Source organism: Falco punctatus (assembly GCF_963210335.1).
Source record: "Falco punctatus genome assembly, chromosome: Z".
Classification (NCBI taxonomy): Eukaryota; Metazoa; Chordata; class Aves; order Falconiformes; family Falconidae; genus Falco; species Falco punctatus.
The window spans coordinates 49,416,676-49,433,569 of NC_137586.1; the positions used below are offsets into that span (position 1 = coordinate 49,416,676).

The 16,894-nt window shown below is 37.3% G+C and overlaps 1 protein-coding gene across 12 annotated transcripts in view; it reads right to left on the reverse strand.

The window, feature by feature from the left end:
- Window positions 1-1,292: 1,292 nt before the first annotated feature.
- The window catches only part of CDC42SE2 (CDC42 small effector 2), an 84,454-nt gene continuing 68,852 nt past the window's right edge, over window positions 1,293-16,894 (reverse strand). For 11 of the 12 annotated variants that reach the window (XM_080373184.1, XM_080373186.1, XM_080373189.1 and 8 more), the window contains 3 exons: window positions 8,253-8,378; window positions 3,674-3,791; window positions 1,293-3,229 (listed from right to left, as the gene is read on the reverse strand). In XM_080373184.1, the coding sequence (XP_080229310.1) occupies window positions 3,693-3,791; window positions 8,253-8,378 (225 nt within the window). In that variant the 3' untranslated portion in view covers window positions 1,293-3,229; window positions 3,674-3,692. The remainder of the gene's footprint in view (window positions 3,230-3,673; window positions 3,792-8,252; window positions 8,379-16,894) is intronic. The other variant, XM_080373187.1, reaches the window with a different exon arrangement.

A 16,894-nucleotide genomic window follows, 5' to 3' on the forward strand; every position in this document is an offset into this window, starting at 1 on the left:
CATGCATAGAGATCTTCATAGAAGATGGAGATCAGGAAATACAATGAAGTGCTGAAGAGATACAGAATCTTTACAAAGCTCAAACCCCACTTTCTGTTCTCTAGGAAGGGGCCCTATTTCCATACAAACACACAAAACAGGATGAAAATCAATACTGTAGTTAATTAACTCTTCCCTCTGCATCGCCCCTCCCGCCCCCAAACAAAGGACAAGGAATACTGGAATCAGAATGTGTTGTGATGGCACATGCACTGTACTCTGCAAGAATGTGTCAGGTAGACAGGGCAAAATTTCCAAACAACTTCATTTTCTGGATTTGAAGGTTGGGTGGGTTTTTTGGTGTATCATATCATGGCAGAGTACAGTGCTGCCTGGGACCAAGACTAAATTCAGAGACTTGGTTGCTAATGCAGCACCTTCTCACTCAAAAATTAAAAAAAGTACAAAAGGGATGAACTGACTCATACATCTGCTTTAGGCAGCTAAACAGAATAAAGACTAAGTGTAAAAAAGCTGGCTCCTTCTTTAAGAGGTCAAAAACCTTTATTTTTATAGATGGTTATATTAAAATGTCAGCTCTTGAAGACACACCTTTGTAGACAGTACTAAGCTTCTAGAACCTCAACAATTAAAGAAAAGAACCCTCTAGTTGATCAATATGTCATGGCTTTATCTTGATCTTTCTTTCCCTTTAGAACTCTTTTTTCCTCAACTGGCAATTTCAAGAACATGCCATGAGCTGAAGAATTCATTATCAGTCTTCAAAACAATTTAGCATGAAGTTTAAAGTAGCAAATTAGTACTTAAGGAATTAACTTTGAGAATGTCAAATATAAAACTTAATTCAGTGAAATACAGAGTAGACAATACTATGCTTTGCAGGTATATTCAAAGCAGATGTGCATACCACAATGACTAGTTGTATGATTAAGTCTTCTACTGATCACCACAGTAATCTGCCTCACAATCAAGAAAGTAACACACATACCCCAGCTGCAGTCAAAAGGAAAGAAATCCTGTATGTGAAGGTTTCCAATGTATTTTTTAAGAAGTCTTCCCTTGAAGACCCTTGCAGAATACACTACATCAATGCAAAAAATCTGCCAATAAAATTATGGTTTAATCCACTCGGCAAGGGTCAAGTGGCATGAAAAAAAATCAAGCCAGCAAATTACTTATTGACTCTAATAGGTTACTCAGATAATTTTCATCACAGATTTGTCTGTAGGCTGCAAGTGTTTTTCTAATGCAAATGTAATTTATGTAAAAGAAAAAAAGGGTAGGCCACCAACTGAAAGAAAACATTTATTGAACCAAAGTCAATACTTTCCTTTAATATCTACAAGCCAACACTGAACTGACTTTGAGAATGAACACAATGTACAAAAGAATTATGTCTGTTATAAAAATATGTCAATTCTTTATTTCCTGGATATTGAGCTGAAAACATTTTGACAAGTGCAAGATAGGTTTGGCAAGTAAATTTAGGCTGCTATTACCAATGACAAAGTTCAAATAATTTTGTAATCATAGTATACCTAAGACTCATTGATAAAGTGGTATTGGAAATGCTGACCTCTAAAAATAAAAGTATCACTGCACTGCCATGTGTTTATGCACCCAGACAATCGAACATGTTGATCTTCTGTTGTCATGAATGTGAATACTTTCATCAGTGAAGGCTTTCCAACCTAATCTGAGCTATTCAACCAGATAACTGACACCTACACCACTGGAATACAATTTAGGGAAGGCAAACTACCTCCATGGCCCTGCATTTTGTGTGGTGTTTGCAAACTGAGAGAGCAGGTAGGTTCGTACATGTTTAAATCAACCTGACAGCTGTTGCAATTTGAAATCAGGGAAAGGATGGAAAAATAAGAATCATTTGACAGCAATCTATATTTATGAACACATGTGTATAAAAATGGATCCGAGTAGGCTCAGTTATGCCTTATTTATTTGGGTGGGGTTTTTTTCCACGTAAAAATTTAACTCAACCAGGACTCAAATCATTGACTTCTCTCAAACCACTAACAAGAAGGAAAAAAGGGACCATTTACAGAGATAATCTGCAAACAGCAATATTAAAATACAATTTCACAATGTGTGAAAGAAACATGCTTTGGAACCTGAGCAAAAGGCATTTTACTGACTTAGTAAAAAGTCACCCTGTATGTTGTTTTCATTGGCATCTGTTCTGCCAGATTAGTATGTTGCTCTTAGCAACTTCCATGGCCCCTAAATATTTAGTACACAGAAACTGCAAACTACTTAGAGAGGTCTACTAAACTTTTCAGCTAATATTGCAGGCAGTCTGACATGCTGCTACTGGAAATGACCATACAGCCTAAAATTAAGAAAAATTGTAGAAAGAAAAAGAAGCAGCGAAACATGATATTTTCTTTTTTTAAATAGACTAAAGCGCTTCCACAACACTTAGATACGGTACTACATTGGTTTACAGTCTCAAGATCAGCTCTTTCAAAATAAATATACTGAACATTTACAACAAATGCCTCATGAATGCAAGCTTTCTCTTTATTATTTCAAGACCAGTTGGATAAAAACTAAAATAAAGACATAACTCTGAAGCAGCTAAGTTACAAGTCCTTCAGAAACAGGCATGACTTGGTGCTACAGCAAAATATTTCAGCAGTCTTGCAGTAAGCTATTTTTTATTTTTTTTCTAGCACCAAGTGGGCCACCATACAAAGCAACCTCACAAAGCATGCGGTCATCTACTCTGCTGATTTTGTATGAAATAATCATTTGTGCTTGCAGGTCCCAGACCTTTCAAAAACGCATATAAACAAAAGATGATTGAAAACACTAATGGAATGGAAACTCACTCATTTCTAAATCAACTTGAGTGGAGAAAAGATTTAAAGACTAAGAAGCAACAGAATGCTGTGCATTAGTATTTGTGAGGGATGAGGGATGCTAAGGTTGGTGCTTTAATTTGCGTTAAAACAAAAAAAAAAGCTAAACCCAATCCTAAACAGCTCTATGTCCATGATACTGATAGAGGCCAATGTGTGCATGCCACTGAAAGGCACGGTTGGACCAATCTGATAAATGGCATCATCAGAGCAGAACAGCAACTTTGCACTGGAGTAATCACAAAGGGTGAACAATAAGCCATCACTTCTCTTGTCATGAGCACAGAAAGCAGTCACCAAGGCAAAAGAGGGGACACAGGAAAGAAGACAAAGGAACTCACATAAACCTGGAAGACAGAAAACACACATTAAACTGAGTTTTGAACATTTTGAGTGATCATTTTCCTACTGTAACATTGCTAGTCATTGTTTTAACACCATATATATTATGCCTAAATGGACAGAACTGTTGAAAAAATGGTACCCTAACCATATCATAAAATTCTTCTAAAGTTTGTTATACAACTGATTTTACTTGCAAGCATTTATATTTAAGATGATATTGTCGGCAAAACAGGCTTATGGACAGACTGATGCAGTCAGGACAATCTCCTGTTTGTTGTGTAAAAAAACCCAATATGCTTAGATGATGCTGAATTTTTTACTCAGAAATACCTGTTAAAATTTGGCATCATAAAGATATGGCTATTTATAGGGAGCTAATCATGAAGTAGTATGACTGTTCTTCCTACTACTCTCACAATGCGTAAAAAGCAGAGCACAATACTTACGGGAAAGTTTTCCCCAAGGTTATCCCGCCTTTGTATCTACAAGCTGCATCTGAACATTTGCAGACATGCCGCCTCCATAGCCTCCCTTGGACTGCATTTGGTTCTGAATTGAACTGACCTGGAGACAGAAGGGAAAGAGGAGCAGAGTAAACAAGAAAGGCAGTTAGTGAGCTATGATGTCTTCTGGCTTCCAGTTTTATTTCTTGTTTAGGTTTGGTTTGTAAGTGCTCCTTTACCACTCCTTTACTTTTGCATGAGGATGTGTAGTGCAGGCTGATTGGAATTTTCACTCCTCCAGGCAGCTTAGCAGGAGAGTTGGAAGAACTGGTGTCGAGGCAGAAGTTTTTCCTCTCTCGCAAAGAAAACTGGCTGATTCAGGCTTTCACTGACCTGTCTGATTACGCAAAAAATTAATTTTCATCGAACCTCTTACTGGTATCCAACTCCACTGCATCTGGCAGGCCACAGTTTATCCTGTTATATGGAAAATATTTTTTGCCAACTACGATAAGGGAGAGAAGTTGACACTATTATGTTAAAATATAATCGATAACTTAAAAAATATCTGCATAGTATCTGCACTGTACGGCCAGCTTCAGATAACTAAAAAAGGGCTTTTACAACCAGAAAGGAGTTTTTGGTTTGTGGAAGGTTTTTGTTTATCTATTCACTTAACAGCATATGCTGCTTTCCTTAATTGCTACTATTCCTTTAAACACCGGGCATTTATTGTTTAAATCATACCCAATCTATCAACTTCCCTGGAAATGGCTTATTTGAAGGTATTTTTAGCCTGATGCAAATAAATACATAAACCACCACCCCGCAAGACATACGCATTCCTCTATGCATTTCACTGCCTTTATGAACAAAAAGGAAGGGAATCCACAGTCAGTTCTTTCTTGCTTGTGTTGCCCGAGTGAAAATAATCATCTCCATGGGCCTGTGGGAAGAAAGCTCCAACTTTAAAGGTATATAGTGACCACAATAGAACGTATTCATTCAAGGCTGCAGCTTCTGAAATTGAACTTGCAGCAAAGCTTATGCCTGCAGGGCACGACTTGCAATTATTAAATGTATGCTCCTTCAGAGAGACCTCAAAACATCACTAGAAAGCTGTATTAAAACAGGACTGAAGAAATATTTCCAAGGAGCTTGCATGGTAATTTCCCTGTCTACAAAGACAAAAGAAGTATATTCTTCTCCACAGCAAAGCAAAACACATGCACACACACAAAATGAATGAGCACAAGTAATTCTTACACAGTTTCTCAAACCAATGTGAAAAAAGAAAGCCTGTTTTAGGATTTTTGCCTTCAACAGTATGGCATATCGCAGCACTGTGCAAAAGATCTGATTTTTATGTATTTAAGCATTTTCTGTCTTGGTGTTTTGCTCAAATAAGTCATACAGTTGCAGCAAAACAACGTTATATGCACATTTTTCTTCAGGAAAAAGTGTTCAGAGCCCACACTCTAGTGGGTCTGACATCAGAAACTACAAACTCTGTAAGAAAGTATGGATAAGTGCAACCACATTCACAGGGTGGTGTTTAAGATTCTTTACATGTCACCAATCTGGTTGTCACCTTCACCAAGCATCTCCTGTTGCTCACTTGAACAAAAGGAGTTTGAACTTAATCTTTCTTTTTTCCCCTCAGAAAATAATTAACCTACATGTAAATGTATTCACAAGAACTACTTGAGGATAGTATTAATTCCAGCTGAATGAACCCTACCTTTAGCGAAAAAGAGCTAGAAAAAGATCTCCAGGCCATGTCATTTTCAGCCTGGCAACTTGCCTACATGACTTTAGAATTTTGGAGAACAGCAAATCAATGCAAACTGCAAAGCTAAAGTGTAAATGTTTTATGTGTACTTCCTCTAAAGGTTAGAACAATTTCTCTGGTACTTGAGTCACACGAGATGTTTGTGTTAGTTGGTAAGGAACTATCAGCCTAAAATGCAGAGGCTGTTAAACCTAAAGCAAAGAGAATGCAGCAAATTAAACTTGACTGCATTAACGCTTCAGTGGCTGTTTTGCAGACGAAAACATATAGGAAACATATAATGTTAAAAACACAGCAAAAAGGAGGTCTAAGAATTGTAGGCTTATAAGGTGGTATTCTTTCTGAAGCATCCTCCTTTTGAGGCAGTCTGAGCTACAAGAACAAGCACCATGAAATGCAATTTTTTTTTTCTTTCCCCAAAGATGCCATTACCTTCCTTTGATAATACATAACAGTAAGGTTCTCTCATGTCTAATTTCAATAGGATAAGGATTTAAAGACTTTGGAAGGGGAAGAGGATTACACCAATTAAAGATCATACAATCTGCTGTGCTGTTTATCTATCTCATTAATTTCCTTCTTCCCTTTTCTTTCCCTCCCTTTTAGAATTAGGAAATAGCACCAATGGTCCTTGAGAGAGAAAACAAGGGAAAACTAAAAAAAGAACAGAATACATGAAATCAAAGACTGAACTGAGTAATATGAAGCAGCAGAAGAAAGTGAGAGATTTCACCATAGAATCTCAATGTAAAATAAGAAAGAAAGTGACAGGAATGAGAAAGAAGCAGTGCACAGAAGGCTCCTATTGTTTAAGTGTACCTGTAACAAAGAAGCAAGGTGCTCTACAGAGAGGGCAACCAAAAAAGCAAAATATTTCAGTAGTCGGAAAACTGCTGTACTTGGAAACATAATGAAGAACAATGCTAATGAAAAAAGCACAGGGCAGATAGTGGACAAAGAACCAAATTTATATGGGAAAAGATAATGAAATTGTAGGAAGCCCTCCTAAGGTATTTAGAAGAGAGATAGCACAAGGAGGTTCATGAAGGAGTGTAATGCCCATACTGTAAAGGAAACTAAGCAGCAGAAAAACATGCGGAGGTTAACAACATAATCTTGAAATTTACACCAAGAAGAATGAACAAGGAGACTGGATGTAATATTACCACAGTAAAACCACAGAAGAGGCAGGAAACTAAGCAGTGTGAAAATGTAGAGATTTGTGCTTCTGAAGAGAGAGCGGGAAAAAAGCATTATTTTTTGCATACAGATCTTTTCTATCTGGGGTCAGAAAAATCACTGACCACTGACAGAGCACACGATCCAAACGAAAAAATGTGTGTGTAAGACAGAGGGAGCACCAGTTATGAGCATTCAAAATGAAAAAGTCTATGTACAAAGACAATAATAATTACCTACTATCTGAAGATGAACAGGATATTATGCAAGGGAAAGATGAGGGCAAGCAGGGGGAAGGTTTCAGGTTAAAGAACAAAGCTTCAGGCAATCACCACAAACCTCATATGAGGCAGCTCAGCTGTGAGAATGAGAAAGATTCTCACAGGAGGGACAACAAATATTTAATTTAAAGCAAAAAGTCATTTATTATTTCAATATATAATGGCTTTAAATTTTAATGTAATATATTGCATTAAATAAGTAATTAGCTTTAACTGCATTTTGTGAAGCTGAAGCTGTGTTTGTCAATTTAACTTGCTTACAGATGTTTTAGTACAAATCACTTCCAATCCATTACACTGTTTCTGGGAAAATGTAGTAGATTGTTTGTCATGTCATTTTTCTAGCTTTGCCCTTCCCCAATATGTACTGAATTACAAAAGTTTTTGTACGATCTCAATAAACTATAAAGTAGTTGAAACTACAAATGACCTCATTAAAACCGTCTCTTTCCTTTACAGCTCTGCTCTCTATTCTGATGCCTCTGACAGAAACAGTTCTTCTCCTGTGTCAAGAATTATTTTTCATCGTTTCAATCTCAAAACATTTTTTTCCTCTTAAAAGGCTTATTAAAGGTCAAGAAGTATTTTTCATCATTATCTACATACAACCCTTTTCTAGATTGCATATTAGTGACCTTAAACACAGACTGACATTTCACATAAATATGAAGCTGTACAAAAGAAATCTATTCTCATAAGCTGATTTTCAGTATCCATCTTAGACTGTTTTTCACTTTGAGAGAGACAAAAATATTTATTGCTCCTATCAGCTACAGGAAGCCACAAAACCTTGCCTCACTGTTGCTTGCTGTGGAAATAATTCATACTGCAAATAGGACTACACAGTGTAGAAAGACCTCAACAAGAATACCCAAGAATATTTGTGTGCACATAAAAACAAAGTAAGTTAAAGTTTTACATGAACTATAGCTAAAATAGTTTAAAGCATTTAAGGTTAGAAATCTAGTCAGTTACAAGACACTTCTAAAAGTTTTCTCTAAAATACTCCAGTATATTTTCAAATACACCTCTGCTTTTGTTCATACGTGCCATTAGAATGATTTTTTTGAAAAGTATTCTACATGTAGTCTGTACAATTTATACAGAACCTACTATGTATTGTCAATAAATATAGGAATTAAAAAAATTATATTCCATAATTTGCATGCAAGTGTTTAGGATTTAGAATTAAGACGCTAACAGGTTGTTCTTCAGTTTTAAGGAGATTCATTCTTCCAGTTGAAAGACTCATTGCTTCAGCCCCAATATACATGTACAGTGTTCCTGTAGTCTTTCTAAGACAAAATATTCTTCATCCACTCATGCTTACCGAATTCATTCCACTGAATAGGTCTCCTGATCCTACATGAGCTGTGTGAACAAAGTTTGTTGGCTCCCCAATCATGCTTCGGTCAATTCGCCGTCGTCTTTTCTGAAAGGAAGGTAAAGAAATCATCTAACAGAGTCATTGAAAAGATAAAAACTTATGTGTCATAATGTAGAAGTTAACTGTCCATAGAATATTTCATACACTGTAAGATATTTTTATAGAGTCAAAAAGCAGAGTCCAAATTCCCAGGTTAACTAAGATATTGGTAATACTGTCCTTTGGTTTTACTTGCAGGATCTATAGCAGATCACTAGACCAGCACTGACACTAATCCTAACATTTAGGCCAACAAAACATTTCTAAACAACCTTACTACATTCTAAATAACCTTACTACAGTCCACGGTTTATTAAGCAGTATTTGCAACGTTTCATACAGTAGCTTCTGCCTATATTTGTATCTAAATCATGAGTGACAGATCAGGTTTGCGGTTTAGTCCTTCAAAAATTAAGGATTGAAGAGCTTTAGTATAGCCTATGAAACCACTAACTTACAGAATTTCTGATTTGCATGCATGGGAACTTATGCCATGGCAATACACTTCACGGTGATGTTCAGAACAGTGCCTTGAGTTCTGATTGGGGTTAGTCACAGACATATCTTTACTGAACCCCGTATACTCAGACAAATTCCAGCCTGCATAGCTGCAGAGTGTGAGCTGAAGGGGTACAGTGTGATAGTAAGGCAGGATGCCAGATTAGGGATCTTGGTTCCTGTGCCATGAGACAGAAGGGAAGAATTCCTTAACCTCTGCCTCCCTTTCTTCACTCACAGCTTCATTTTTTATTAATGTAAGAACATGCAAACAAAAAATTGGAGGCAGTAAGGACTTCCTCTAATTGAAGCTGCTTTGGCTGCCTGCCTCCAGCTAAGCATTGCATCTAAAGGAATAAAACAAGAAAACCCATCCTCATTTCTTAGGCCAGAACCTGGGAGCTCACACAGAGCAAACAACGCAGTGTGCAGTCACTGTATGCCTGTATCCTGTATTTGAAAAAAAATATATCAAAAAACCCAACACAAAACACCAACCCCCCAAAAAACCCCCAACAAACCCAAAAATAGCCATTAAGCACAGTGTGAATATCTCAATCTAAGTTTCATCGTACAAAATACAGTGTAGTACCTAAGAAACTACTTGAGCTCAATTAAAACCTTCCCATCATCTTAAAGTCCACTCAGTCTCATTTTTAAAGAGACCTCCATTCCTAATCTGTAATGAGATCATAAAACCACCCAGACTCAAGACATGAAGGTACGTGCCTCACAAGTGGGCTAGCCGCTACTGAAACACAGCTACAGATTAAATCTTTTATGAATCAGAGCACACGACTATAAGAATACAACATGGGGTTTAGCCAGCAAGTACAAAATACATGTAATCCTTTCCTGTACCTTTTCCCTATTACTAAAACCAGATTTTAGTAGATTTCAGTACCTTACTGCACATAAGTAGCTGGGGTGAGAGGAAATACATAAAACACTCCCAGAGAAACAGCAAAACAAAATGACCCAATTTATGCCAAAACTATTAGTGAATTCTCTACTCCCAACAAATTTGACAAGATCAACCACGTAAAATCATCATAGCTACAAACACATCTTCATGTAGTTTGAGAGCTTTCAGATAAAATATTTATGGAAATTAACAGAGATGTCTCAATTACAGAAAACATTACTAGAGTTCACAGAGCCATAAATAGCCACAACAGAATCTATTACCATGTCCCACCAATGCATTAATATTTCGATATGGAAGTCAAGCTTATACATACAGCTTACAATTTCTTAAGACTTTCATTAAATCAGCTAGTAAAGCTTATGTGACTAACTTCTGGGGAGAGACCCCAGACCAGGTTTATGTTTCCATTGTAATAACTACTCATCTGACATATTCAGGACAAGGAGTATCCCCACTAGCTGTGAAGAGTATTTTACATGCTTGTTGTTGTGTTTATGCTATATAGCATTGTGATATGCTGTGACTGACACAGAAAGAAGCACTGGAGAGCTGTTTGAAACACACTGCTCCAATTAAAACATTTTAAATTGTTCCAGGTCTGGAGAGTGGAAACTGCCACTCTCCCCCTTTTAAAAAAATAAAAACCAGAGTCAGATTAATTTGTATGTCTAAACAAGACATCTGTGATTTCTTGGTTTTAGTAGAGTTTGGAAATGCAGGGTTTTGATGCAGAGAAAATGGAGACAATTTCAAAGCTTTTGAATTTTTTTGTTTGTTTTGCAAACAACCAAACTCTTTCTTTGGCCAACTCAACTTACTTTCCTCCTTTACTTGTTGCTAAGATCGCTGGCATGCCAGTAACAGAATTACCATGCTGGTTCTTGTGAACAACTGAAAATGGTTTTCTGCTAATTACTAGTCACTCAGTAACCACTAGTTGAAGTGAAACACCATCAAACCCTGTTTCTTATCTTAAGCAAGTTTCTAATCAGAAGCCCTGGCATGAGCCCACTAATGTGATCTCCCTGAAGCAATGGAACAGCATTTAAATGCTCTCCTGTATTAAGGCCACAAAGCAGTTCACTCTAAAAGCACATAAAACATATTTTGCTGCAAAAGCACTCAGCTTGCATCGTGAGTATGCTTTTGAAGCAACTTTGCCAGTCCCCCTTTACCATGCTTCAATTTTAATTTCAGGGTAATCTTGGAGTGTACAAATTAGACTTCTTTTGGATGAATTGGAAGACTAGCTGATGCACTCCCACTGCTAATGGACATGGAGGCCAACAGACCAGGTAAGCCAGTCTAAAGCAGACCATGAAGGACATCTAATGCACATTATGCTTCCCCAATATCAGCTGTTTTGCTTTACTACACAGATGCTCTTACTAGGATGTGCCATTTCCATAGACGTAGCCTCAGCCAGAACAAAAATTACTAGTCAATGTGGGTGAAGGGAGCACTGTAGAAAGTGAGCTCTTTTCAAGGAATGTAATACAAGAGACAGGAGTAGGGGAGCATGCCTGGAAAGGTTACAAAGCTTTTACAGATGACGCCATAAACATTAGCTTTGCCAGGAATTTATTGTGAGGTTGTATTTTCTGAGGTCTGGTACCTGTAGCAAGACATACAATACCATTGTTCTGTAAACAATAAGAATTAACACAGATTGATTCTTCAGTAAATTTAGTATGTTTGATTTGAAAGAAGCTGAGAAGCAGCAAATTCATCTCTTCCATAGGAAGAAATGAATCGTACAATTACGCCCATTTCCCTCTGGGCATCACGTGTACCTTTCCATGCCTGTTTGTAGTGCAAGTCATGTGCCTGACCTGACAGTGCCCATTGAAAATGAATTCCCGCTAGTTTTCACCCGTGCCCCAAACTCCACTTGATAACATACCTTAAAGAATTAGCCTTAGAACACATATACAGCACTAACCATTGTAGTAATGAGATCTGACTATAAAGGTGGTCATCTATGAAACAACTGCATGTCTATGATGCTAGTGCAAAGGACTTCAACATACACACACCTGAATATTTATACCATCTAAAAGTTTGTTTTAAAGATGTTTCTGATGGACACGTACATGTCCCAACTCTGGCAGTCTAACTGCAATGAGACCCTATGTCCTGTATCTGTGTTTCTTGTGGGTGTTTTCTTAGCAGAGGGGAAGCAGAAGAAAGCTCATGTTATAATTAAGCTAACTTGTCTGTTATCTTTCCTGTTAGTTTGGGTCAAGTAACTGAAACATTTGATATCAATGGGCAAAAAAAGTTTTAAATCTGAATTGTAGTATTCAACTTTTGCCACCCCAACCCCCTTCCTTGTACCGTGCCACTTCCCCCTTTACTCAGGGAGCAAGAGGTGGCACGAAGTACAACAAAGGTGAGATGAGAAGAAAAGACCTGTAAAGGGATCCTGGAAGTAGAACATGAAATGTCATCATTTAATAGCTTTACTCAGTTTGTTCCCTTGACAAAAATCTGCAGAATTTGGACTGCAATGTACCTACCAGGTAATCTTTATGCCACAAAAAGAATAAATAATTTTTAAATGGAAGTTGAAGAGATGCAGCTTGGTGTGTTAAATGTTTGACAGGAATGGAAGCAGCCTGAGGACCCATCTCAGCAGCTTTGCTTTGAACATACACGATGAAACTGGATCACATTTCAGTTACCATAGTAATGAAGTAAAGATCTGATGTCTCTTTTATTCTTAATCTGCAAGTGATGCTTTGCACCCACACAGAGTAGCATCTCTTTTGAAGTACAAGATCAGAAATCAGAACGCCACCAAGAGCTGCATCACACAGAAATTATTTTAAACCTTCAAGTTTCTTGAATCTTTTGATAAACATTCTAAAACTTGTTTAAAACTATTAAACTAATTATACCATGTATTCAACCTGCCCTTCAGCAAAGCCACAAGCATTTTACTGAAACACTGTTTTCATAGTTCAAACTACTACTTACTGCAAGAAATTCAAAACTGTAACTTGTTTCTTTAAACAAATAATTACTTAAGATGGGTCCAGAGGCACGTAGAATTTCCTCTTTATTCTCCTCTATTTTTGGCTTGCAGGGAAGAAGTGATCTTCTTTGACTCTCTCCAAATTTTGTGCAGAGGCTGGGCTGCGCTTCTCTAGCTCAAGCCACTTCAGAGTGATGGCAACAGTTCTGAATTAGACAATTTTTCTGCCTACATATCTGTCTACATATATAAAAAATAAAAGTTTTGAAAATTTTTCTCCTTTGCACAGTTATGCATCCCTCTCTGTCCTTTGTGACAGGCCCTTTCAAAAAAAAAAAACAACATAAACCAAAACAACAAAAAACCACACAAACAAAAACCAAAAAAACCCCTACCAAAAACAAAAAGGCAGAGTAACATCAAGGTCTCAAATATATTTGGGTGATGTTACTTAGATCCTAGCAAGCTGGTAATTGCTTTTCTGGAAGCTGCTAAAAGCAGAAGTCACAAGTGAAGCCAGAGAACCATACAAAGGTATCCCAAAGTCAAGTACCAACCTACGTATGCTGTAGATCAAAAGCAAAGAAAACTGCTGTTTACCCAGCAGAAAACCACATTCTGCTAAATCTAAACCATATTTTTTCAGATATTTGCTAAACACATTATCCTAAAACCAAGCCTGAGTGAAATATAAGTGACACACAGCAATTCAAAGGACCCTACAACACAAAAGCCTGCATGGATTTAACCTGCAGAAGGCTGCACCTCAGCCCTGGTCAGCCCTCAAATGGAAGTAGCACTGTGGGTGCAGATGAGGAATGTGCTTTCAAAGCATAAAGCAATACATGGTGGAAACTGAAGAAATTCAGAGGGCACAGTAAGTTACTGCCATATTGTGAACATGTAGATTTTCTGAAAACAATGCTTCTTTATTAAAATTCCCACATATGGCACTTTTCTCCTATCACCTACCATTTAATTTATCTCCACTCTACACACAAAAAAACTTGCCAACTCTTTTCCCCACACGGCAATGCTCTTTACTCAGCTATACATTGTCCTGTTGTCCTGGCTTTTTATATCTTAGGATCTCAGTCAAGTGAACTGTAAGAAACCAGGCAACAGAACACCTGCAGCCCTCAGTGTGAGCCTCCTACCGGGAACAGAGCTCATCTACACTGGAAACAAACTAGTGGCACGGGCAGACTGGAACTTCGCACCTCACGTTGAGAATAACATTCTGGTATTCAAGTCAACAGGTGGTTAATCTCTGTTTTGATCATTGTTCTCTAAATCTAACACAGATACAGTTGCTTTTCTATTGAGAAGAACATGTGATTATTATTTATTAATATCATCAAGCTACCACAAGGCAAGGATAACACTTTCCTACTGCTGACTTTGTAACATTTACCAAGTTACAAGTGGCACTTTTCACGACCGTGTTCCATATACATTTTGTCTTATTTTATATGCAGTAATAATATATTTGTGTGTTACATAACAATTTATATGAATCTATTGTATATTGCATTTCAAGGCATTTTCCCATCACTTCATATTTATCTGTGTTCAAAAAAGATGTAGGGCACAGCAAACCAAATTAGAAAGGAAATAGCATGCTGATCTGATCTATTTAGCCTAATCTTGTGCAACATATTTCCAACCAGATACAAATCAATATTAAATGATCCATATATAAAATGGCATGTGATACACCTTCCTTTTTTTGACACGATTCTTTTTGTCTTTCATTTTAACTGTCTGTATAAGAGGAACTTTGATTCAAATTTTTCCTTATTCTCCAAGACACATTCTGTTATTTTTTGTGACATATTATTTTGGCTTCTCCGTTGTTTCAATACAAAATTTATAAGCTTGACACAAAGACTCAAATGCAGAAAATCTAGGAAGTGACATTTATTGAGACATAATCTCCACGCTTTATAGTTTCCCTTCCTGAATAAAATGATGAGAAACATCTTTTGCATTTTAACTTCAAAACTGCCTTGATATATAATCAGGGAAAACTAAAACACCATGCTTTGGCACCTCATCTGATGCAGAGTAAATGCATCAACTTCCTAGGGTTCATTTTCCAGTCTTGTATCAGTCTCTTCTCTAATTTTACTCTATTTTTTTTTTTCTTTAAAAAAAGGATTCTTTAAAAGGATTACAGATTGTGTAAATCAAGGTATTAATAATATTCCACATTTAAGTGGGTTATTGCACCAGCATTTCAGGCTTCAGTGGGCCCCATTCACCTGCCAGCCTTGCCTTCATCAAGTCCACAACACTTATGCGGGCTCAGTAATCTAGCTAATCTTAAATGATTACTGTCATAAAACAGGCTTATCTCTCTTGGCAAGAAGATAACTAAAAAACATTTAATTCTCCTTTGAAGCCCAGTTCAAGACTTAACAAATCTACTAACCCTACTGGGAAGCTCTCCCTGTTGAACAGAAAAGTGAATTATCCATCTGGATGCTATAGAATTGCTTTGCAGAATGAGTTCCTGTAGTCAGAGAATGACCACTTACATTTATTACCTCCAAAAATTTTGCTCTTTTCAAAGCAGAAAGATGACAGTGTTCATAAACATTAGAAAGTTACACAGCTTTTAAACCTGTCTCTACAACATGAGGGTCAGTTTTTCAGACTGCACAGTCAATGCTATGTCAGTCATTAAAATGCCATCAATAAGTAAGAAGCACTTCACTCTCTTTTGCAAGCTTAACTTTTAAGTAACAGGAAGAAAACCTGAACATAATGAAGTATATAACTTTTAGCCACATCATCTACTTCTTGCCACACTAAAAAATGCAGAGTTAACACCTCTTTCCATACTAAAACAACAAATCCCAAACTCTCCCTAGTGGAGCCACTGAGACTGCTCTTATGATAAAGGAATATGGTCTTGGTTCTCTCCTGGACCTGCCTGGCGCATGTATTTTTTATGATTAGGAGCTAGTCTGCTCATACATCCTGTATGTATGCACTGTCATACATGCTGTATGCATGCACTACCAAGACAGTGATAGGTATGCGATTTGCTAACTTTTTTTTTGGTAATAGGAACTATCATATTTATATGGAGGCTCACAGCTATTTTATCTGATCTCTGGGTCAGATATATATTCACAAATAACCCTCAAACAGCAACCCTTTTTTGGAGAACTTCTGTTACCATTCATTCTAGCATCAATTTCAAGCTAACCCAATGCAAAAAGCAAGCTCTTTTAATCTGCTTATTTTTCTCTCCAGGATCTTTGCCACCAATCAAGACAGAGGTTTCATAAATTTTCCCTGAGGACACAGTACCTATTAAACTTCTCAGTGATAGAAGTCTCTGTTGAAATCAAGCTGTTTGCTAGCTTTGTATTCAAGAAGTCAGCTGAAACTTCAAAAGCAGCGCCAACGAAAAATTAAACCAAGATAGAAATCTACAGAAAGGATTTAATCAAAGACGAGATAGTCACCTCAAGACTGGGGATTTTGATGGTTACAGGAGAAAATGGAACAGGGAAAACACCCTTCATTTTATTTTCCTTCTTCAATCTTTCCTACTTTTTATATCTGCTCTGAAAAGAGCACCAGCAGCAAATGAGTCCCTGTGTAGTGCTGCACACAGCTGATCCTGCACACACCAACACACAGGAAGAATGTGTTCCTCAGAACTGGAAGTATCAGATCACCCTGTAGAGGTGGCTCTCTGCCCTCCCACGTACATGCTGTTCCGCTCCCAAAATAGTCTGATGTGCACAGAATGGCCGTCTGTCTCTCAAGACAAGTTGTGGTCTGAGTGACGTGTCTTGGTTACCAGCATTGGCCCATCAAAATTACCAAAAAAGGTCTTAAAGAGCATCTTTCAGCAAACCCTACATAAAGGGGCTGCAGGGGCAAGGGTGTCCCTGGCATTTGGTTTTGTGCATTTTGTGCTTGTGATGCATTTCTCCATGCTTTCCTCCCTAATTAGGAACCTAGGGATTCATGTTAAAAACAACAAGAAGCATGTACATGTATAAAGCTGAAATGCTAATTCACTCCCATCTCTAGCAACTGGATCGTTATGTAGCAAATTAGTATTGTGAAACCAATGGCTGGATGTGTAGGATCATCCTATAGCCAGTGTGATATTTTTCA